General features: G+C 37.6%; 1 protein-coding gene across 1 annotated transcript in view; it reads left to right on the forward strand.

Annotated features, from left to right (window-relative positions):
* Nucleotides 1-25,453, forward strand: part of FBXL7 (F-box and leucine rich repeat protein 7) — a 403,508-nt gene that overhangs the window by 98,613 nt on the left and 279,442 nt on the right. The window contains exon 2 of the mRNA XM_066243937.1: nucleotides 8,192-8,281. Coding sequence (XP_066100034.1) covers nucleotides 8,192-8,281 — 90 coding nt within the window. The remainder of the gene's footprint in view (nucleotides 1-8,191; nucleotides 8,282-25,453) is intronic.

Consider the following 25,453-nt stretch of genomic DNA (forward strand, 5'->3'; position numbering starts at 1 on the left):
CTAGTTCAGTGGCAAAACCAGATGCTGGTCCAAGCAGCCCGACGTTAGGCTCCACGCCCTCCAAGATGGGCATCATGCTCTCCGCTGACTGGCTGTTGTCTTCCCCCTTCTGTGGATGTTAGCGGTCCGTGGCAAAATTATGTCCTTTTCTTCTTTTTCTTCTTAGTAATTGTAGTCTTTAAGAGCAATACAGGAAAGACTGGTTTTAGTTGTGATTTTTGTCTAAGTGTACTTTCTTCACCAAGAAACAGAGAGTGACACTAGGATGTGGAATGATTGCTGATCAACTCAAATTAGTTCTATTTAATTCTGTCTCTTCTCACTTTTTGGTTTCTAAGCTAATGCTGCTGAATTGATTAGATTGCTGTCAGGTTGTGTGTGTCTCAGCCATGGATCTGCATTACACCTCATGGCTTTGCTTGTTTGGAAGTGGGCTACCCCTTCCTGTGCTGCCTGACTTGAGGCTGAAGCTCTTACCTGTCCTAGAGAGAACATGAACAGTCCCCTGGCTGTCCTGTTCCAGTCACAGCTCCTCAGGCTTCAGCGGAGCAGAGCTCTGCAACAGGTGCATGTTGGGAATGGAAAGCCTCGTGTCTGCTCTGTGAGGTATGCTGGTCAGCTAGTCTATGTTCCCTGCTGTCCAAGGCACCAGCCTCATGGCCCTGCCTGGAGGTAATACAATTCTCAGAGAAACTGTTCCTCTACATTCCACGCCTTTAATCCCTAGCACTCTGCCCACCTCAGGGATGCAGCAGGGTTGTCAATGGTTCTCGAGGAATTGCTGAACCAGCAGCGCACTGGTCCCATTTTCTCTCCTGGAAAAACTGTGTACTTGGTCCACTGCTCAGCTACAGCTCTCAGGATCTGGCTTCTGCTGGGAACAGCAAGCACTAGAGGACTGAAAACTGAGAACCAAAAGTGGTCCAAGCCACCACCCTCTTGTTGCCGCATTATTCACACTAGCAAGAAGGTGGAAGCACACAAGAGCCCATCAGCAGATGAATGAATAAACAACACCTGGTATCTACACACAATGGAATATTATTCAGCAAAAGAAATGAAGCACTGATTCCTGCTAAAACCTGGATTTGAAACCTAAAACACTAAGATAACTAAAATTGGCCAGACCAAAAAGAACAACTATTGTATGATTCCACTCATGGGATGTCTAGAATAAGCTAACTCATAGAAACAGAAAGCAGATTAGAGGCTACCAGGGGCTAGAGGAGGAACAAATGGAGAGTTATCACTTAATGGGTACAGAATATTGTGTCAAGAAATGGAAGGGTTTGGAAATAATAGTGATGGTTGCATAACATTATGAATGTAATTAATGCCACTGAATTAAACAGTTAAAAAATAATTCAAATAGTAAATTTTATGTTACATATATTTTTAAAATAATGAAAAAGTGCCAGCACTCTGTACCAGGTTTTGTATTTGAGGAGGGACTGCACCTCTTGGCACCGAGGCTCAGAGGTGTTCTCAGCTTTTCTCAGGCTGAACATCAACCCATTAGAACAGCAATCTCACCTGACCAGGCGATGATGCAGTGAACAGAGCATCAGACTGGGATGCAGAGGACCCAGGTTCAAAACCCCGAGGATGCTGGCTTGAGCTCGGGGTTGCTGGCTTGAGTCTAAGGTCACTGGCTTGAGCTAGGGGTCACTCTCTCCGCTATAGCCCCCTGGTCAAAGCACATATGAGAAAGCAATCAAACAACTATAAGGAAGTTTTGCGAAGAATTGATTCTTCTCATCTTTCTCCATTCCTGTCTGTCCCTATCTATCTGCCCCTCTCTCTGACTCTCTCTTTCTGTCTCTGTCAAAAAAAAAAAAAAAGAACAGCAGCTTCTTAGGGGAAGGAAAGATCCACCCCAACTCTCCCCAGTTACAGAACTGTGTATCCTGTTCAGTGGCCCAGGGGTCACTTGTTAGGTGCTTTGGGAAACTGTAATTAAGTTCCAGTTAGGACATTAAAATGTCTTGAAAGAAAAAAAAGCAGAGCGGAACTCTAACCATTTTTTCCTCTTCATTTTCTTTCTTCCCCTTGTCCTTCCAAGCCCGTGCTTTCAGTCTTCATCAGGAGAGGACAAAGAATAGGAGAAACGAAAACAGGACATCATCTCCCGGTTTCTGTTCTCAATAAACAAGTTGGAGGGCTCCACGTTCAGTTTCTTCCCGTTTCACTCTAGTGCAAGGTCACCGTCCTGGGGATTCATTTGTTAAATCTCTCTTCACCTGAAAGAGTTAATATGCTTCTACAGTTTGTGTTCAGCTCTTCTTCCCCCCAAACGACTGTGCACCTAAGCCAGGGATTAAGCCACATCGTCCTTTGAGATAATTAATATTATTATTCTTTATGTATAGACATTTAAACTCAAGATTAGATAATGTAAGAAAGTATCTCATAAGAAAACAATCTGGAAAATAACAGCAGATTCAACACACAAATGTCACCCATCATTCCCTTGACTTAATTCTGTGATACATATTGAAAAAAAATTCTCTTTCCATTGGTGTGGACATTTGTTATTAAATCAGGCTCTCATGGTGCTCCACAGCAACTTGAAAACAAGATAACAGAAAGAAACAGGAAATAAAGGGCTCAGGCCCCCCATGGGTCCACATGCTTGTTTGTGGGTTTCATGTCAGAAGTCTGCCGCTAAAAGCCACAGGAATGAATTCAGCGCACAGAATCTGGAATTGATATAGGGAATCAATATTGCAAGTGGTTTTCTGGATTCTTAAGAATGTTGCAAATCACAGGACCCATTGATTCATTTTTTTGTTATGTATTGATCGATCTTTTCTGTTCTACTCTTCACATTGTTCATGTTATCATAAATCACAATGGAATGTCTGACTGTCTTGTTTTAAATGTCGGCATTTGTAGAATTAGCCGGGGCACAGGGAATGAGAGGAGAGAAGAAACATACTTTATATATGGGAATTTTTTTAATTAATGGAGACTTAAAATCCTTCCCTAATAATATCCCCATTTAATGAACATCTTCTTTCTCTTCAAACTGGGAAAACTTGGCACAGTCTAACTGTTAGACTCTAACAGAAAACCCAAGGGATGTAGGATTGGAATAGAGGACGAGCACATTCTTCTGCTAGCATTCCTGGGTTAATCGTGTGACCCAAGTGACCGTCCAGCACTAAGTTCTAGTGCTATGATTCAGAGTTGTATGCCTGTGTAAACTTGTTACAGAAAACGTTTACTAACTTCAGGGCGTTAGTTATTTTTCACTTGCTTTGATATTTGTTTGCATTTGCTACCTTAGTTGTTCAATTGCCTGCATTTGGGCCTTTTAGTCAATTTGGGAGGAAATTAAGAAAGTGCAAAATATTACTTTCCCAAGTCCACTAGGCACATTTCTGATAGGCTATGAACCCCGATGGCCCATAAACAAACCTTCGTGTAGGTACAGCATTTAGAGAGCAGAATTGTCACCTCGCTTATACCTGAGGGATTTCTGCTGGATAAATAAGGTTTTATAATTTAATTTATATGCATGTATAATGTTTACTTACTATTCTATGTGCATAGACTAGCAAAGCAACAATTAGTGTTTTAAATTTCATTTTGGTCTCCTGATACAAAATGAACTGTTATAAATGGGTCAACGTTAAACAATGGCAGGACGGGCTGTTGCTGGCATTGCACATAATTGAATGCTTTGCAAGCTATAAATTATTTCTTACTCATAATAACCTCCAACAAACCCTGAAAAGTGGGTACAAATCCCCCATATTTAATAGAGGAAATAAGTAGGTGTTTGTTGTTTGTTTTATTTCTATTTTATAAGTGAAAACTTGGAGTGTGACAAGTTTTCTTCTAACCATGTTTATTTAGAAGTGGTAAATATGGAATTTAAATTCATCAGAGTCTGACATTGTGATGGACAGACAGTTTCATGTATCAAATTGGCCAGGCAATAGTACCCAGTTGTTTAATCTTGAATACTGTATGAAGTTGAGAAATGTCGGCAGAACCTTCCTAATACAATAATAGTTTATGTTGCAAGAACATTGTCACACTGCAGATTTCTGTTTTTGACTATTGGAAGCTGAATATCACCTTGTTCTTTCTCTCTGAGTTCCTTCTGTAACAGTTCATCTATAAGTACCCCACCCCCCACCTTAGACACACTTTTCCCCTGTCCACTTGACTCACTGGAGAGATGGTTATGCTTCCAGAAACAAAGCAGAAGAACAGATCATGTTAATAGTATCCAAAATATGAGCTCCACTATACTTAGATTTATTGAATATTTCCTAAGTGCACTACCCTAGATGCTATATCTGGATTATTTTATTTAATGCTCAAGACAGCCCTTAGAGGTAGGAGTTGATTATTCCCTACCCTGATTATCACTGAAAAAAGTAAAGTATAGGAGGGTTTAACAATTTGCCCAACACTGATAAGTGTCAGGTTCAGATAAAAAGCCAGGCTTCTCACTCTGATCATTGCTCTCTACCCACTGAATTCTACCTGAAAGCTGGTGATAAAGTGTGAAGCCATAGTTAATACAAGATTATAAACAGCCAATCTTTACTATTTGTGAATTCCATATTTGGGAATCTGCATCATTCCTAAAATTTCATTGTAACACCCAAATCAATAGTCATTTATTTTATGGTCATTCGCAGACATGCACAGAATGGTGAAAACTGAGTTGTCCATTGTGCCTGTTCCAAGCTGAGCTTGAACGAACAATCTCTGCCTCCTTGTTTCAGCTCTCACACTGTAAATGAGTGGCCTTTTTAGTCTATGTAGTGCCACATCTTTTGTGTTTTTGTGCATTTTATTGATAATTTCACTTTTTACAATGGTCCCCAAGCATCGTGCCAAAGAGCCGTCTGTTGTTTCTAAGAGCAGGAAGGCAGTGGTGTGCCTTCTATGTGTGAGATCAACTTTATTGGGGCATGAGTTACAGTGCTGCTGGCCTTGAGTTGAATGTTAATGAATCAACAAAACATATTGAATAAGGTGTCTTCCAAAAGAAACACACACAAAACAAGGTTGTATATTGATAGGGTAACAAAAAATGACCAGGGGACTGCAGAATGCTGATCCTGTGTTTCCCTCAGAGAAATATTGAGTATTATTAAGTCAGAATAATACTCAATATTGAACTGTATTTGTATCTCTATTATCTCATTTTCCATAATTAATTAAGTCATTTTAAATAGCCAGGAATTAAAAATTATACTTATCAAAGGGCATACATTCTCATTGGAGCTGTATTACCTTCAAAGGGACAAAAATTAGGGGGTGGGTGGAAACTCTACGATTTTTATGTAAAAGCAGAGATCTACACACAGCACATTATATACGCTGTGGTGTTACAATTTTATTTGTAGGGGATGATTACAGAAAAAATGTCCAGAAAGTTTCCTAGGGAGAGAAAATAGTGAAATATGATTGAAAAACACAGCTTTAGGACATAGTAAAAATATGTTGATGCACGTAAGGTATTTACCAGAGTACACAACACAGCACACAGTGTGTGTGCTAGCTGTTATTCTACATGTCATTGATGATATTATTTGTTTTCCTGATATTCCCTTCTTCATTCATCAACATTTCTGAAACTGGAGTTTGTGGTCCTCTGGAGGGGGGGGGGGCTCTGCATCCATGTTTTCAGACCTGTCTGAGAAATTCCTCTGAAATTTGTTGTTTTATTTGGTGATAATCTTAAAAATAATAAATGGTTGAATACGAGTTTCTCTTTATAACAGAATCCTGCCACATGGTTTTGTTGTCAAAATCAGCACCTGTCTTTTAAAGAAGGAGCTCTGTTTTAGTAGTTATGGGCCAATGAGGAATAAAAGAGGAATAAAAGAAGAGCAGACAATAAAACGTGAATGAATAATAATAAATAAAACAGTCAAACCACGTGAAGGTCAACTGATGTGACATTGTGTTGTAGCAGAAAGGACTCCCCGAGTTCTAGTGGAGGACTTTGGAGGGGAGGCTGCATCCTCACACAGCCCAAGTAGAACGGACATGCCAGAACCAAGGGAACAATGATGTTAGCAGCCAGCCAGTACTATATTTATGCTTTGAAAAGCAACTGAATGTCAGCAAAATAATGTCATCTGCTGCATTAAATTAATGGTGTTAATTGGAGAGTTCTGGGTTTTATTGCTTTTGTGTTAAATTGGTTATTTTGTTTTGGTCTTATTGTTGAATTAGAGCTAATGCATATGGGGTTTATTTCTAGTTTTCCATTCGTGCATCACTAAGTAACAATATACTAAAAATAATTTAAATCTGTGTATTCGTGGTGCACAATAACTCTTTTTTTCATGTTAAAAGGAATGTTTGCATGTTTGAAGAGTTCAGTAATGGACTCAATAGAATCGTCAACTCTTTGAGCTGCTAGAAATCACTTAGTCGACCCATCTCCCCTACCAGATGTGGACACTGAGCCTCCTGGAGAAGTTAATGTCCAGAGTCAAAAAGCAAGGAAGCAGCAGATGGAGGTCGGAGATCAGCCTGACATATTCCTAACTAGGTGTCCTAACATGTCAAGCCACAGGGGAACCATGCCAGATAAATGGCGACAGCAAAGGCAGGCTGGACACAAACTAATGGAGAGTTACTGTACTCTGTTGGCTAACTGTGAAGGAGGAGAGTGTGAAATAGGCAGGGATGATGGAAATACGAGACTTGTTTCAGAGTCATAAATCACAATGGCTTCCCTGTCTGAGTGAGCTCACTCATGAACTTGGACTGTTCCATTACTCTCAACATTAAGAAACAAATTCCTAAAACTGTAATTGTCCATTTGTGCTTTTCTACTCTGTTTTTAGACTGTGAGCTTGTGCCACCTAACCAGGATATAGATGATCGCATAGGGAAGGTGATTGGAAAAGAGTTTCTCAGCTGCATGTAAGAGTTTTCATCATAACTGTGAAACAAAAACAGTTCACTTGTGATATAATTGGTTGAGCATTATATTAGCTTTCTACTGCTGCATATCAAATTATCACCAATTTAGCAGCAACTTAACACAAGATGCATTCATTATCTCATTTTCCTTGAGTCAGACTTCTGGACTGGACATTTGTTCAACATCTTAAAAAGCTGCAATCAAGGCATTGGCCAGGGCTGGGCTTTCATTTGGGCTCAGTCCTCTTCATGCACATGTGGGTGCTGGTGGAATGCATTGCCTTGCAGCTGTAGAACTCATGAGTACTTCATTTTGAGACCAGCAGGAAATCTCCCTAGACTCCTGTAAAAGGCTTATCTACGTAGGTCTGACCCACCCACAGTAATTTCCCTTTCGACTAAATTAAATTTATTAGGGAATTTAATTACATTTGCAAAATCCTCTCACTATCATCATAATCTATGGTTTAGTTGCAAATTGCAGGTCTGTCCATACTTAAAGGGAGCAGATTACCAAGGGTGTAGGCACTGGCTTAGCCCATTTAGGCTGCTATAACAAAATACTATATAGACAAATATTTATAATAAGGGAAATTTGATTGTCACACTTCTGTAGGCTGAAAAGTTTGAGATCAAAGTGTTTAGTGAGAGCCCACTTCTTGGTTCGTAGGCTGCCGTCTTTTCCTGGTTTCTTCACATGGGCACAGATTTTCTGGGGTTCTTCTATTGCCAAATGTCTCCTTGCATGGAGAAACACTCCAGTTGAACATTACTGCATTAAAAAAATAAAGAAGGCTTTTTTTTTTTTAAGAAAAAACTATTACATTTTCTTTTTAAGGTGATAGAGATTTTTGGCGCTAGTACACTCTTGTTCCTAGGATAATGCCTCATTCTTAGATTTGCATTTGTCCTTTACTGGAAAATGCATCATTTATAGCTGCAAATAAAAAATCAATACTGTAGATGTGTTTCACACATGTACTGTCTTAATCACATGCATGCCAAAATTAGATTACATTATCATATTGGACTGTGTTTTATAATCTTGTCTGAGTTTATAGTCAAGTGAAATTATAATAAGGCTTTAGTTCTACTCTGATATAGGTCAGGCATTTCCCAAAAGATATTTAATGCATAAGGCAAGAAACTTAATAAACTCCTTTCCTAGTATTATAGCTCCTTTCTTGGAAACAAGCGATGTGGCTTGGTATGGGACAGAATGAAAGGCACAGTTTAGTTCTAAAGTTACAAAACTCAAACACTGCTGATTCCTCTTTTTCTCTAGGCAAAGGCAGCTCAAGCATCTCATCCGACGTGAGTTCAAGTACAGATCACACACCAACCCAAGCCCAGAAGAATGTGGCTACCAGTGAAGGTAGGCATCTGGTCTTTATTATCTCTTGCCCTCTCTTCACAGTGCTGGCTATTTTTGGAAGACAAATAAAATGTGTGAGTCTGAGTTCTATTTTATGGAGTGGGAGCTTATGAGAGTCTTAAAATACGAGAAAGCAAAGGTTTTCCCAAGTGTCTTTTTTGTTGTGCTGCTGTGGCTGTCCACTAAAGTTGTTTCAGTGGGATTTAAGTGTTTCAATTCTAAGGCAAATTCTGGTACTTTGTGAAATGACAACAAGTGGACTTTGATGAAGACTTTATGGTTTTACAGATCTCTTTTTTTCAGTATGGAAAATATTAATTGTAAAATTTTTGTGCTGAAGTTGAAAGTTGTGCAAGAACTTTCAAAATAGGCATGCTGGAAATCAGGATTGTGACAATGGGAAGATCGCAGTCATGTGATTTGTAGCCCTTGAACTAAAACCCAATATTTGAGAGTAGGAAAACAGGCTTGTTTGACTATTTAGAGAATAAGTGAAAAGTTCTGCTTATCAGGGCAGAGATGGTCACATTGATATTCTTGGTGAAGAATCTGACTATAGATAGTTATAGTAAATGTTGGCACTCAACTACTTCCCAATAAATAGGTGAGATGCTTTTGAGTTATTGCTTACTTGTTTGAGTGTGAAAATACTTCTTTCCATGGTAGTTATTTACTGAAAAGTTGACCCCATCATGGAATTAGCTCCTTTTAATGTTAAACACAATTAAATGACTTCTTTTCTGTAGAGTACATTCTAAACTAACTGTCCAATGAAGGTATAGTGTTAAGACATCATTGCCATTTATAATGAAAGACTCTTTGGGAGGTGTCACCTAATTTTTTACAACATTCAGAGCCTGCTTTCTTAAAGAATACAACATATTGTGGAAGCACATTTCCACTCTCTGTTTCAGAGACTGAATTTTTTCTGTTTATGGCATGGGGAAGCGTCCTCATGACCTGATGTAGGTCATATAAGCTGTGTGACTACTCTTGATCTGCATTACAGTTCACGCACTAAATATGATGGTTTCCCTCCACTTTGTTTATCTTCTCTTTGGGTAATTCTTTCACTTGGTGTTTCAAGTAGCACAGAATTACCTTCTCTGGGTTAAGTATCTCCAGTGATGCATAAATAGCCTTTGTAACTGGATTATAGTTCCTTGTGTTTAATGCCTCAGCATTGTCTTACCCACATTGTAAGGCAAAGAGATTGAGGTGTTCTCTGTGCAGTGAAGCAGCAGGTAGAAATCCAGTTTTAATTTTCTGCCTGTTAATTCACATATGGGCATTAGATCATTCTTGAAATTCTGTTAAGATGATGTGCAAATCAGGTAAATTGATTCTAGACATTCAATTTTGAGGCTTTCATTCTTTGAAGCCATAGTGGAAGTCACTTCAAGTTAATGTATTTATGATCCGTTGTACTCAGAAATCTACGTTTTGTAAGATTATCACTTATTCACCATTATTTTTACAATAACTCTTGCCACAGTCATTTCTCTAATTTGAGTGGCTATGAAAATAGAAAGTTTAAAGAATGTTAAATAATCTCTCTTTGTTTCCTTATCTTGATATAAGTTCTCTTCATATTTTTTTTTTTCTTTTCAAAAATGGAAAAAACATGAATATATGAGCTCTGTTGTAAGAGTTGGAGGAAGGGACTGTGGAACTTCATGAATTTAAAAAGTTTGCTTTTTATGCTTCAAAAAATACTCTATAGGGACTTAAAAATTTTTATTATATTTTGCCTTTTCCCTAAGAAGATTCCTTTGTGCAGGCCTAGCCAATGTTTTATACATTTTCGTCACAATGCATTCTCTATCATTCTGTGGATAAAATCAGGAGAGAAAAATTTGATGTTCATATGAAACAGAAGTTTTAGCAACTTAGCTAAATTAGTGTGAAATTTTTTCTAGCTCTTAAGTGGAAGAACCCTATCCTTGTGAAAGATGGTTTTATATTTTTTGCATATCTAAAAAATTATAAAATAAAGTGTTGTTTTCCTGTTTGTTTGTATGCATCTTTTTTTCCTTTTATTTTTAATCAATGAAAATTCAAAAGTGTTAGTAAACTAGGTATGGGTATTAGTTATATTAAAATATAATTCAGGAATGTTGGCTGCATAACTGGTTTTATATTGTCAGCCTGGTTTTTAAAGTTGGAAGGACAATAGCCAAGGCTAACTTCCTTAATGCCTAGATGAGAGAGTCCTGATCGACTCCATGGGATGAGCAGTCAGGGTATCACAGCCTCCACAGAGCGAATTTACGTGATGGCTTGCACGTTTTCTCCTACTGGAAAACAGCTATATGCAACAAACTGTCAAAGAAACAGAAGCTGTACTTTGATTTCTTACATGTGTCACAGAGGAGCAAACTTAAAAATGCTTCTCTGACTCTCTCCCCACAGTTTTCTAGAACTATGTTTAACCTTTGATATTAACAAAATACTGAGTGAGTGATATGCTTCCAGAAGCTATCAGTTCCTTGATCCTCTTTCGACTTTTCTCTTCTGAATTCATTGATATCTTTAGGAAGCACAGGCAGGATTCTCAGTTTTAAGGTCCGAGAGATATTGATTTCTAAAAATAGTATATATATATGTATTGTGAAGGATAATATTTAATTTTCCTGCAGCCTTTGGAAACTGTGGTCATACTTGCAATAGGTGAATAGGAAGCATTATGCAGCAGTGTGGGACTGCTCCCTGATGGACTGAATGGTGTAGGCCAGGGATCCCCAAACTTTTTACACAGGGGGCCAGTTCACTGTCCCTCAGACCATTGGAGGGCCGGACTATAAAAAAAAAAACTATGAACAAATCCTTATGCACACTGCACATATCTTATTTTAAAGTAAAAAAACAAAAACGGGAACAAATACAATATTTAAAATAAAGAACAAGTAAATTTAAATCAACAAACTGACCAGTATTTCAATGGGAACTATGCTCTTCTCACTGTCCACCAATGAAAGAGGTGCCCCTTCCGGAAGTGCGGCGGGGGCTGGATAAATGGCCTCAGGGGGCCGCATGTGGCCCGCGGACCGTAGTTTGGGGACCCCTGGTGTAGGTGATTGTTGTTATTGGTGTGTGTGTGTGTGCGCACGCGCGCTCATTTGTGTTCAAACTGGGCAAGATAGCTAATGGTACAGGCATTGTCTCTTACAAGGAAGCATGTAGGTAACCACTATGTGATATAGGCAGGCAGAGGAGGACTGGGAGTTGAAGGATGGGATGGGCACTCATATAACCTTCACATAACCTGGGATTGTGGTAGAATGGAGATTAACTGTAAACAAACGTGGGGGTTTATTGAGGAGATGACAATGTTCTAGAGTTCGAGTGTGGTCAGGGTTGCTTCACTCAGTACATTTACTAAAAATTATTGAATTATACACATGTGAAGGAGTGTTGGGGAGCTACTGCTTCTCTAGGACCTTCAAACTTGTATAAAAATCATCAGAAACTATCCTCTGCAAATGCTGCCTCCAGACTCTGGGATGAGGTCATGAGCAATGGTGAGAAGACCTGTGAAGAGGGTGAGTACAAAGTGCAGGGCTGCCTTCTGAAAGCTTCTTGGAGATGCTTTGATCTTGGAGCCAGACTAGCATGAGAGCTGTCATACGAGTCTCTGGATTAGTGTTTATTGCCCTGCATGTAGTACCTGGTCAGAGTTGTCTGATCATAGTATATATTCTCCAATGATATTCTGAAGACATGAGAGATGACATTCTAGACCCATAGGTTTTCCAAACTTTTTTTTTTTTTATCTTTTTCTGGATAGCATTTAACCTCAGCTCAGATTTTTAGTATTCTGGCACCCAACTATAATGGTCGAGGCATCCCATTTAATCACTGTAGTAAGTCTGTTTCTCTACTAAGGACTTGTGCCCCTGTTGTCTACTTCATATTTCCACTAATCCACTTGGGGTCATAAGGTCATCTTTTTTAAAAATTAGTTTTAATGCAGTTACATTAATGAATCAGGGTACATAGGTTCAGAGAAAACATTTCCAGGTTGTTTTTTTTTTTTTTTTTTTTTTAATAAATTTTTATTAATGGTAATGGAATGACATTAATAAATCAGGGTACATATATTCAAAGAAAACATGTCTAGGTTATTTTGTCATCAAATTATGTTGCAAACCCCTCGCCCAAAGTCAGATTGTCCTCCGTCACCCTCTATCTAGTTCTCTGTGCCCCTCCCCCTCCCCCTAACTCTCTCCCTCCCTCCCTCCCATGTCCTCCCTCCCCCCCCACCCTTGGTAACCACCACACTCTTGTCCATGTCTCTTAGTCTCATTTTTATGTTCCACCAATGTATGGAATCATGTAGTTCTTGTTTTTTTCTGATTTGCTTATTTCACTCCTTATAATGTTATCAAGATCCCACCATTTTGCTGTAAATGATCTGATGTCATCATTTCTTATGGCTGAGTAGTATTCCATAGTGTATATGTGCCACATCTTCTTTATCCAGTCTTCTATTGAAGGGCTTTTTGGTTGTTTCCATGTCTTGGCCACTGTGAACAGTGCTGCAATGAACATGGGGCTACATGTGTCTTCACGTATCAATGTTTCTGAGGTTTTGGGGTATATACCCAGTAGAGGGATTGCTGGGTCATAAGGTAGTTCTATTTGCAGTTTTTTGAGGAACCACCATACTTTCCTCCATAATGGTTGTACTACTTTACAGTCCCACCAACAGTGAATGAGGGTTCCTTTTCTCCACAGCCTCTCCAACATTTGCTATTACCCGTCTTGTTGATAATAGCTAATCTAACAGGAGTGAGGTGGTATCTCATTGTAGTTTTGATTTGCATTTCTCTAATAACTAATGAAGCTGAGCATCTTTTCATATATCTGTTGGCCATTTGTATCTCTTCCTGGGAGAAGTGTCTGTTCATGTCCTCTTCCCATTTTTTTATTGGATTGTTTGTTTGTTTGTTGTTGAGTTTTATGAGTTCTTTGTAAATTTTGGATATTAGGCCCTTATCTGAGCTGTGGTTTGAAAATATCAGTTCCCATATAGTTGGCTGTCTGTTTATTTTGATATCAGTTTCTCTTGCTGAGCAAAAACTTTTAATTCTGATGTAGTCCCATTCATTTATCTTTGCCTTCACTTCTCTTGCCATTGGAGTCAAGTTCATAAAATGTTCTTTAAAACCCAGGTCCATGATTTTAGTACCTATGTCTTCTTCTATGTACTTTATTGTTTCAGGTCTTATATTTAGGTCTTTGATCCATTTTGAATTAATTTTAGTACACGGGGACAGGCTGTAGTCGAGTTTCATTCTTTTGCATGTGGCTTTCCAGTTTTCCCAACACCATTTGTTGAAGAGGCTTTCTTTTCTCCATTGTGTGTTGTTGGCCCCTTTATCAAAGATTATTTGACCATATATATGTGGTTTTATTTCTGGGCTTTCTATTCTGTTCCATTGGTCTGAGTGTCTATTTTTTTGCCAATACCATGCTGTTTTGATTATCGTGGCCCTATAATATAGTTTAAAGTCAGGTATTGTAATGCCCCCAGCTTCATTCTTTTTCCTTAGGATTGTTTTGGCTATTCGGGGTTTTTTATAGTTCCATATAAATCTGATGATTTTTTGTTCCATTTCTTTAAAAAATCTCATAGGGATTTTGATGGGAATTGCATTAAATTTGTATATTGCTTTGGGTAATATGGCCATTTTGATTATATTTATTCTTCCTATCCAAGAACAAGGAAAATTTTTCCATCTCATTGTATCTTTTTCGATTTCCCTTAACAATGCTTTGTAATTTTCATTATATAGGTCCTTTACGTTCTTTGTTATGTTTATTCCTAGGTATTTTATTTTTTTGTTGCAATCGTGAAGGGGATTATTTTTTTGAGTTCGTTTTCTAATATTTCATTGTTGGCATATAGAAAGGCTATGGAATTTTGTATGTTAATTTTGTATCCTGCGACCTTACTGTATTGGTTTATTGTTTCTAATAATCTTTTTGTGGAGTCCTTCGGGTTTTCGATGTATAGGATCATATCATCAGCAAAAAGTGATAGCTTTACTTCTTCTTTTCCGATATGGATGCCTTTTATTTCTTTGTCTTGTCTGATTGCTCTGGCCAGAACTTCTAGCACCACATTGAATAAGAGTGGAGAGAGTGGACAACCCTGTCTTGTTCCTGATTTAAGGTAGAAAGTCCTCAGTTTTATGCCGTTTAATAGGATGTTGGCTGATGGTTTATCATATATGGCCTTTATCATGTTGAGATATTTTCCTTCTATACCCATTTTGTTGAGAGTCTTAAACATAAAATTGTGCTGTATTTTATCAAAAGCCTTTTCTGCATCTATTGATAAGATCATGTGGTTTTTGTTCTTTGTTTTGTTGATATGGCGTATTACGTTAACCGTTTTGCGTATGTTGAACCATCCTTGAGATTCTGGGATGAATCCCACTTGATCATGATGTATTATTTTTTTAATATGTTGTTGTATTCGGTTTGCCAGTATTTTGTTTAGTATTTTAGCATCTGTATTCATTAGAGATATTGGTCTGTAGTTTTCTTTCTTTGTGCCATCCTTGCCAGGTTTTGGTATGAGGGTTATGTTGGCCTCCTAAAATGTGTTTGGAAGTATTGCTTCTTCTTCAATTTTTTGGAAGACTTTGAGTAGAATAGGAACCAAGTCTTCTTTGAATGTTTGATAGAATTCACTAGTATAACCGTCTGGGCCTGGACTTTTATTTTTGGGGAGATTTTTAATAGTTTTTTCTATTTCCTCCCTGCTGATTGGTCTGTTTAGGCTTTCTGCTTCTTCATGACTCAGTCTAGGAAGGTTGTATTGTTCTAGGAATTTATCCATTTCTTCTAGATTGTTGTATTTGGTGGCATATAATTTTTCATAGTATTCTACAATAATTCTTTGTATTTCTATGATGTCTGTGGTGATCTCTCCTCTTTCATTTTGGATTTTATTTATTTGGGTCCTGTGTCTTTTTTCCTTGGTGAGTCTTGCCAAGGGTTTGTCAATTTTGTTGATCTTTCAAAGAACCAGCTCCTTGTTTTATTGATTTTTTCTATAGTTTTTCTGTTCTCTATTTCATTTATTTCTGCTCTGATTTTTATTATCTCCTTTCTTCGGCTGGTTTTGGGTTGTCTTTGTTCTTCTTTTTCTAGTTCCTTAAGGTGTGAAGTTAAGTGGTTTACTTCGGCTCTCTCTTGTTTGTTCATATAGGCCTGAAGTGATATGAACTTTCCTCTTATTACTGCTTTTGCTGCATCCCAGAGATTCTGATATGTCGTATTTTCATTTTCATTAGTCTGTATATATCTTTTGATTTCTGCACTTATTTCTTCTTTGACCCATTCATTTTTTAGAAGTATGTTGTTTAGTTTCCACATTTTTGTGGGTTTTTCCCCCTCTTTTTTGCAGTTGAATTCTAGTTTCAAGGCTTTATGATCAGAAAATATGCTTGGTACAATTTCAATTTTTCTAAATTTGCTGATATTGTCTTTGTGGCCCAACATATGGTCAATTCTTGAGAATGTTCCATGTACACTAGAGAAAAATGTATACTCAGTCACTTTGGGATGAAGTGTCCTGTAGATGTCTATCATATCCAGGTGTTCTAGTATTTCGTTTAAGGCCACTATATCTTTATTGATTTTCTGTTTGGATGACCGATCTAGAGCCGTCAGCGGTGTATTGAGGTCTCCAAGTATGATTGTATTTTTGTTAGTTTTTGTTTTAAGGTCAATAAGTAGCTGTCTTATATATTTTGGTGCTCCTTGGTTTGGTGCATATATATTAAGGATTGTTATGTCTTCTTGATTCAACTTCCCCTTAATCATTATGAAATGACCATTTTTGTCTCCGAGTACTTTTTCTGTCTTGTAGTCAGCATTATTAGATATGAGTATTGCTACACCTGCTTTTTTTTGGGTGTTGTTTGCTTGGAGTATTGTTTTCCAGCCTTTCACTTTGAATTTGTTTTTATCCTTGTTGCTTAGATGTGTTTCTTGTAGGCAGCATATAGTTGGATTTTCTTTTTTAATCCATTCTGCTACTCTGTGTCTTTTTATTGGTAAGTTTAATCCATTTACATTTAGTGTAATTATTGACACTTGTGGGTTCCCTATTGCCATTTTATAAATTGCTCTCTGTTAGTTTTGTATCTAGTTTGATTCTTCTCTTTTGTTTTTCTATCATTTGTTTTTGTTTGTTTGTGTTCCATACTTCTTTCCTCTGTTGCTACCTTTTTTAAGTCAAATGTTTTTGTGGTGGTTTTTTTGAGACTGGTTACCATTAAGTAATGAAAAGGGTACCTACCATATTCATTGTAGTACCCTATCTTATAAGTATTTCTGCACTTCATCATCCTTTGCTACTGTTAATCTCCATCCTCTCCCCCCTTTTTTTCCTTTGTTGTCACAGTTTAAGTTTGGTTTTATTGTGTTCTTGGTGGAGCTGTTACTTGTGGTGTTGTTTTCTTTTGTTCTTTGAATCTGGTTGGAAAACCCCCCTTAGTATTTCCTGGAGTGGGGGCTTTCTGTTGATAAATTCTCTCATCTTTTCTGTATTTGTGAATGTTTTTATATCTCCTTCATACTTGAAGGATAGCTTTGATGGGTATAGTATTCTTGGCTGAAAGTTCCTCTCTTTCAGGGCTTTAAATATTGGGGTCCACTCTCTTCTAGCTTGTAGAGTTTCTGCTGAGAAATCTGATGATAATCTAATAGGCCTTCCTTTATATGTTGTACTCTTCTTTTCCCTGGCTGCCTTGAGAATTTTTTCTTTGTCATTGGTTTGTGTCATCTTTATTATGATGTGCCTTGGAGTGGGTTTGTTGGGGTTAAGAAAACTTGGTGTTCTGTTTGCTTCTTGAATTTGAGGCTTTAGTTCCTTCCACAGGCTTGGGAAGTTCTCGTCTATTATTTGTTTGAGTATATTCTCCATTCCATTTTCTTTCTCTTCTCCCTCTGATATACCTATTATTCTTATGTTATTCTTTCTGATGGAGTCAGACAATTCCTGTAGGGCTTTCTCATTTTTTATTATTTTTGAGTCTCTTTCTTCTTCTCTCTGTTGTGCCTCAAGTTGTTTGTCTTCTATTTCACTAATCCTATCTTCAATCTGGGCTGTTCTGTTAGCTAAGCTTGTTACCTCGTTTTTCAGCTCGTGAATTGAGTTTTTCATTTCTGTTTGATTTGTTTTTATAGTTTCAATTTCCTTGGTAATATATTCTTTGTGTTCATTGAGTTGTTTTCTGATCTCCCTATATTGCCTTTCTGTGTTTTCTTGTATATCTCTGAGTATTTTTAAGATTTCTATTTTAAATTCTCTGTCATTTAGCTCCAAGGCTTCCAATATGTTAAGTCTTTTCTCCATAGATTTTTCCACATCTATTTGTGTTACCTCTCTTTCTTTTGTATCCATAATATTCGATTTCCTCTTTCTTATCGGCATCTGAGGGTGGTCTTATTGATAGCACTAATTAGAATTAATAAAGAGTAAAAAGAAAAAAAAAAGGGTAAAACACCCCACAAAAAAAAACAGTAATAATTTATTATTTCCCCCTTTTTTTCTCTCTTCTCTTTCCCTCCTCTCCCCTCCTCAGGGAAATATCGTGCCTATAATGGAGGGCCTGATTTGGGGTGAAGAGTTCAAGGGGCAAAAAAAGGGAGTAGGTACCTACTAAATGCAAAAAAAAAAAAAAAAAGAAGAAAATCTTAGACAAGCATAAGATGATTTGCTTGTAAGTGATGGTCAACTAAGAGATATAATGAGAGGGATAAGAGGGAATCAGAAAAAAGGACCAAAAAAGAATAATAAAGAAGAAAAAATAAAAATAATAAGTAAAAATCTGTTGTATTAAGTGGAGCGAAGACTAAATACAATGGAGACCTTGGGTTGGGAGGACCCAAAATGCCACAAAAATAAACAAACAAGAGAAAAAAAAATAAAAACAAAAGCAAAAAAGAGAAATAAAGCCAAAAAAAGCCTTGAGTCCCAAATTAACTAATTTGTTTGTGATTGAGGATTATATGGGAGGAAAGTAAAATGAGAAAAGAAAAAACGAATAGAAAGGAAAAAATAAGAAAAAGAGAAAAACGAAGGAAGAAATAAAATAGGAGGAGAAAAAAACAAAATAAAGCAAGACAAAAAAAAAACAAAAGAGGAGAGAGTGAGAGTTAAGTGTTTTGGAGTATAACCTTAAAGGAGGGTGAGGATGAAGAAGAAAAATAAAATGCAACACTCATGGGTAGTGTAGTTCAAGAAAGGGGAAGCATAAGATGGGCAGAGAATAGAAGGACCGAGGTGGAGGAAATAAAGGCAAAAAGATAGAAGAAACAAACAACAACAACAACAACAACAAAAAAAATTAGTGGATCAAGTTGTAAAGTCTGTGGGTTTTTCTTGATTTTGAGAGGTTAACATCTTCCTTTTTCTTTTCTCTCCCTCTTCCTAGTCGGTGACTCTGTACCCCAGGCTCTACCCCTGTGTCACTCTTAGGTAGGGATTTGCAGTTGATGGGATTCTATGGCAATGTCATATAATTGGCTTTAGTCTTGCTGGAAGTAAAGGCTTGTTGGCGTTTGCAGGGTCCAAGGATGAGAGAGTTTGCTTTCCTGGATTCTCTCTCCTAGTCCCCCCTTTCTGAATTAGCAGCCTGGTGATCCAGCTATAAGGCTGCAACTGCTTCTGCCTGGGGAGTAAGAGGCTCAAAGAGCTGGGAAATCCCCACTCTATCCCCACTCAGTGCAAGGCTTTGGGAAAGGCTCTGACAGTCAGGGCCTCCAGTGTAATCAGGCGGGGGTGGGAGTCAATTGTTGTCAAGGTGACTGTTCAGCGCCTATCATTTAGTTGGACCTCTCAACCCAGGCTTTCCACACTTTGTAGCCTGTTTTTGCAGGGAAGAAGAGGCACTAGTCTCTGCTTACGACTAGTGTAGTATAGACCTTATTATCTGCCAAGTCCTTCTTGTTAGCGTTTATCCCTGAATATGGAGGCTCTATCAATTAGAAGTTGCCCCCGCCCCTTTAGCGAGAGACACTAAAAAATATCAGGCCTCTTTTCTTGGATCGCTGAACTGAGAGAGATCTTATCAATTAGAACCGAGGGTGCGCAGATTTTATGGGTTAAGCTAATTTCAGTGATTGGGTCGCAGCTGTGTTTCCGAAGGTATTTTTAGGCTGCCTGCTCGTGCCCCTCCCCCAACGCTTGATTGTTAGCTTGAATGGCTGGGTGAGGTGCCCCGCCCACGGAGAGAATCTCCCAAGCCTCTCCCGCTTGCCCCGCCACTGGCGGCTGGACCGCACCAGGCGCAGGATAATGGAGCCCCCTGGGTGTGCGGGCCAGTAGGGCGCCCTGGGCGCGTGGAATGCCCAAGGCACGTGCGCGAATGGGGCGCTCCGGGCACCGGTGGTCGGCGACCCCCACTCGCAGTGTGCGGGCCGCTGGGAACGTCAGCGGTGCTCAACTGGACCGGGCGCGCGGCGGCTCGTGGAGGCCGCTCGCGGTGGTGGTTCGCGGGGGCTCGCGGCAGCTCGCGGTGGCGGTTCGCGGGGGTTCGCGGCAGCTCGCGGGGGCTCGCGGCGGCTCACGGTCGGCCGCTCGCGGCGGCTTGCGGTTCCCAAGTATATGGGCTGACTCACCGCAGGCGCACTCCCTGGCGGCTTGAATGAGCGTCGCTGCGGTAGCTTCCTCCACACCCTCGTCTCTCAGATTCAAGTGATAACAGTCCTTTTGCTTTCAGTTTGTGTGGAACTCCGGAATGCTCCGAGGATAAATTTTTCTGTTTCTAGTTGATAAATTTGTTGTGATTTAGGGGAGAGCTGTCGGATGCGCTTCTCACGGCGCCATTTCCGTGACGTCACCTTCCAGGTTGTTTTGACATTTGATTATGTTGCAAACACATCACCCAAAGTCATATAGTCTTCTGTCAACTTCTAACTGGTTTTCTTTGTGCCCCTTCTCTCTCCACACCCCCTCCCTTCCATTCTCACCCCTGGTAACCACTACACTCTTGTCCATGTCCCTGAGTCTCATTTTTATGTCCCATCTATGTATGGAATCATAGAGTTCTTAGTTCTTTCTGATTTACTTATTTCACTCAGTATAATGTTATGAAGGTCCATCCATGTTTTTGTAAATGATCCGATGTCATCATTTCTTATGGATGAGTAGTATTCCATAGTGTATATGTACCACATATTCTTTATCCAGTCATCTATTGAAGGGAGTTTTAGTCATTTCCATGTCTTGGCCACTGTGAACAATGCTGCAATGAACATGGGGCTGCATGTGTCTTTATGTACCAGTATGTTTGAGTTTTGGGGGTATATGCCCAGTAGAGGGATTGCTGGGTCATATGGTAGTTCTATTTTTAATTTTTTGAGGAACCACCATACATTCTTCCATAATGGTTGTACTACTTTATATTCCCACCAACAGTGGATGAGGGTTTCTTTTTCTCCACAGCCTCTGCAACACTTATTATAACCTGTCTTATTGATAATAGCTAATCTAACAGGTGTGAGATGGTATCTCTTTGTAGTTTTGATTTGCATTTCTCTAATAGCTAATGAAGATGAGCATCTTTTCATACATCTGTTGGCCATTTGTATTTCTTCCTGAGAGAAGTGTCTGTTCATGTCTTTTTCCCATTTTTTTATTGGATTGTTTGTTTATTTGTTGTTGAGTTTTATGAGTTCTTTGTATATTTTGGATATTAGGCTCTTATCTGTGCTGTTGTTTGAAAATATCATCTCCAATTTAGTTGGCTGTCTGTTTTGTTGTCAGTTTCTTTTGCTGTGTGAAAGCTTCTTAGTCTGATATAGTCCCATTCATTTATCTTTGCCTTCACTTCCCTTGCCTTTGGAGTCAAATTCATAAAGTGCTCTTTGTAACCAAGGTCCATGAGTTTACAACCTATGTTTTCTTCTATGTAATTTGTTGTTTCAGGTCTTATATTTAGGTCTTTGATCCATTTTGAATTAATTTTAGTACAAGGGGACAAACTGTAGTCGAGTTTCATTATTTTAAATATGGCTTTCCATTTTTCCCAGCACCATTTGTTGAAGAGGCTTTCTTTTCTTCATTGTGTGTTGTTGGCTCATTTATCAAAAATTATTTGACCATATACATGTGGTTTTATTTCTGGGCTTTCTATTCTGTTCCATTGGTCTGAGTGTCTATTTTTCTGCCAATACCATGCTGTTTTGATTGTCATGGCTCTATAATATAATTTGAAGTCAGGTATTGTAATGCCCTCAACTTTGTTCTTTTTCCTTAGGATTGCTCTGGCTATTCGGGGTTTTTTATAGTTCCATATAAATCTGATGATTTTTTGTTCCATTTCTTTAAAAAATGACATTGGAATTTTGATGGGAATCGCATTAAATTTGTATATTGCTTTGGGTAATATAGTCATTTTGACTATATTTATTCTTCCTATCCAAGAACAAGGAATATTTTTCCATTTCATTGTATCTTTTTCTATTTCCCTTAACAGTGCTTTGTACTTTTCATTATATATGTCCTTTACATTCTTTGTTATGTTTATTCCTAGATATTTTATTTATTTTGTTGCAACCATGAAGGGGATTTTTTTTTTAGTTCATTTTCTGATGTTTCATTGTTGGCATATAGAAAGGGAATTGACTTTTGTTTATTAATTTTGTATCCTGCGACCATACTGTATTGATTTATTGTTTCTAGTAGTCTTTTTGTGGAGTCCTTGGGGTTTTTGATGTACGGGATCATATTATTTGCAAAAAGTGAAAATTTTACTCTGTCTTTCCCAATATAAATGCCTTTTATTTCTTTATCTTTTCTGATTGCTCTGGCTAGAACTTCCAGCATTATGTTGAATAAGAGTAGAGAGAGTGGACAGCCTTGTCTTTTTTCTGATTTTAGGGGAAAAGCCCTCAGTTTTATGCTAGTTAATATGATGTTAGCTGATGGTTTACCATAGATGGCCTTTATTATGTTGAGATATTTTCCTTCTATACTCATTTTGTTAAATGTTTTAAACATAATATGATGTTGTATTTTATTGAATACTTTCTCTGCATCTATTGATAAGATCATATGGTTTTTGTTCTTTGTTTTGTTGATATGGTTTATTACTTTAACCGTTTTACGTATGTTGAACCATTCTTGTGATTCTGGGATGAATCCCACTTGATCATGATGAATTATATTTTAATGTGTGGTTGTATTAGATTTGCTAGTATTTTGTTTAGTATTTTAGCTTCAGTATTTATTAGAGATATTGGTCTATAGTTTTTTTGTGTGTGTGTTGTCCTTGCCAGATTTTGGTATGAGGGTTATGTTGGCCTCATAAAATGTGTTTGGCAGTGTTGCTTCTTCTTTAATTTTTTGGAAGACTTTGAGTAGAATAGGAACCAAGTCTTCTTTGAATGTTTGATAGAATTCACTAGTATAGCCGTCTGGCCCTGGACTTTTACTTTTATAGTTGTTTCTATTTCCTCCCTGCTTATGGGTCTGTTTAGGCTTTCTGCTTCTTCATGACTCAGTCTAGGAAGATTGTATTGTTCTAGGAATTTATCTATTTCTTCTATATTATAAAATTTGGTGGCATATAGTTTTTCATAGTATTCTACAATAATTCTTTGTATATCTATGATATCTTGGTGATTTCTCCTCTTTCATTTTGGATTTTGTTTATATAAGTTCTTTCTCTTTTTTCCTTGGTGAATTTTGCCAAGGGTTTGTCAATTTTGTTGATCTATTTTTTGTTGTTGTTGTTGATCTTTTCAAAAAAACCAGATCCTTGTTTTATTAATTTTTTTCTATAGTTTTTTATTCTCTATTTTATTTCTGCTCTGATTTTTATTATCTCCTTTCTTCTGCTGGTTTCGGGTTGTCTTTGTTCTTCTTTTTCTAGTTCCTTAAGTTGTAAAGTTTGTGGTTTACTTGGGCTCTCTCTTGTTTGTTCATATAGGCCTGTAGTGATATAAACTTCCCTCTTATTACTGCTTTTGCTGCATCCCAGAGATTCTGATATGTTGTATTGTTATTTTCGTTTACCTCTATGTATCTTTTGATCTCTGCACTTATTTCTTTTTTGATCCACCCATTTAAAAAAAGTATGTTGTTTAGTTTCCACAGTTTTGTAAATTTGTTTACCTCTTTTTGCAGTTGAATTCTAGTGGCAAGGCTTTATGATCAGAAAATATGCCTGGTATAATTTCAATCTTTCTGAATTTGTTGATGTTATTTTTGTGGCCCAACATATGGTCAATTCTTGAGAATGTTTCATGTAACTAGAGAAAAATGTATACTCTGGCTCTTTGGGATGAAATATCCTGTAGATGTCTATCATATCCAATTATTCTAGTGTTTCATTTAAGGCCAATATTTCTTTATAGATTTTCTATTTGGATGAACGATCTAGAGCTATCAGCAGTGTATTGAGGTCTCCAAGTATTATTGTATTTTTGTTGGGGATTTTTTTTAAGTCAGTCAGTAGCTGTCTTATATATTTTGGTGCTCCTTGGTTTGGTGCATATATATTAAAAGTGCTATCTCTTCTTGATTCAATGTCCCCTTTATCATTATGAAATGACCGTTTTTGTCACTGATTACCTTTGCTGTCTTGTAATCAGCATTGTTAGATATGTGTATGGCTACACCTGCTTTTTTTTTTTTATGTTATTTGCTTGGAGTATTGTTTTCCAACCTTTCACTTTGAATTTGTTTTTAGCCTTGTAGCTTAGATGTGTTTCTTGTAGGCAGCATGCAGTTGGACTTTCTTTTTTAATTCATTCTGCTACTCTGTGTCTTTATATTGTTGAGTTCAATACATTTACATTTAGTGTAATTATTGACATTTGAGGGTTTCATATTGTCATTTTATATATTGCTTTCTGATAGTTTTGTATCTTGTTTGGTTCTTTTCTTTTATTTTTCTATCATTTATTTTTGTTTGGTTGTAATACATACTTCTTTTCTCTGTTACTTCTTTTTTCAAGCCATGTACTTCTTTGTTGGTTTTTTCAGTGGTGGTTACTATTAAGTAATGGAAAGCATACATATCAATTTCATTATATGTACATTATCTCAATTTCATCAAGTACATTATCTCATGAGTGCTTCTGCATTCCATCCTCCTTTGCTACTGTTAATCTTTGTCCTCTCTTTTTTATTTCTTTGTCACAGATTAATCTTGTTTTTATTGTGATCTTGATGGAGCATTAACTTGTAGTTGTGTTTTGTTTTGTTCTTTACGTCTGTTCATGAAACCCCCTTTAGAATTTCCTGACGTGGGTGTTTTTTGGTGATAAATTCCCTCATATTTTCTGTATCTTGTGAATGTTTTTATTTCTCCTTCATATTTGAAGTATAGCTTTGATGGGTATAGTATTCCTGGCTGAAAGTTTCTCTCTTTCAGAACTTTAAATAGTTGGGTCCACTTTCTTCTAGCTTGTAGAGTTTCTGCTGAGAAATCTGTTGGTAATCTAATGAGCCTTCCTTTATCTGTTGTATTCTTCTTTTTCCTGGCTGCCTTGAGGATTATTTCTTTGTCATTGGTTTGTGCCAATTTTATTATGATGCCTTGATGTAGGTTTGTTAGGGTTAAGATAACTTGGTGTTCTGTTTGCTTCTTGAATTCAAGACTTTAGTTCTTTCCACAGGCTTGGGAAGTTCTCGTCTATTATTTGTTTCAATATGTTCTCCATTTCATTTTCTCTCTCTTATCCTTCTGATATACCTATTATTCTTATGTTGCTCTTTCTGATGGTGTCAGACAATTCCTGTAGGGCTATCTCATATTTTTAATTGGTAAGTCTCTCTCCTCTTCTCTTTGTACCATTGTAGTACCTCTAGTTGCCTGTCTTCCATGTCACTAATTCTCTCCTCTATGTGGCCTGTTCTATTGGCTAAGCTTGTTACCTCGTTTTTCAGTTCATGAATTGAGTTTTTCATCTCTTTTTGATTCATTTTCATAGTTTCAATTTCCTGGTGAAATATTCTTTCTGTTCATTGAATTGTTTTTTGAGCTCCCTAAATTGCCTTTCTTTTTTTTTTTTTTTTGCATTTTTTTTTCTGAAGCTGGAAACAGGGAGAGACAGTCAGACAGACTCCCGCATGCACCCATTCGGGATCCACCCGGCATGCCCACCATGGGGCGACGCTCTGCCCACCATGGGGCGACG

This window comes from Saccopteryx bilineata, chromosome 1 (genome assembly GCF_036850765.1).
Source record: "Saccopteryx bilineata isolate mSacBil1 chromosome 1, mSacBil1_pri_phased_curated, whole genome shotgun sequence".
NCBI lineage: Eukaryota > Metazoa > Chordata > Mammalia > Chiroptera > Emballonuridae > Saccopteryx > Saccopteryx bilineata.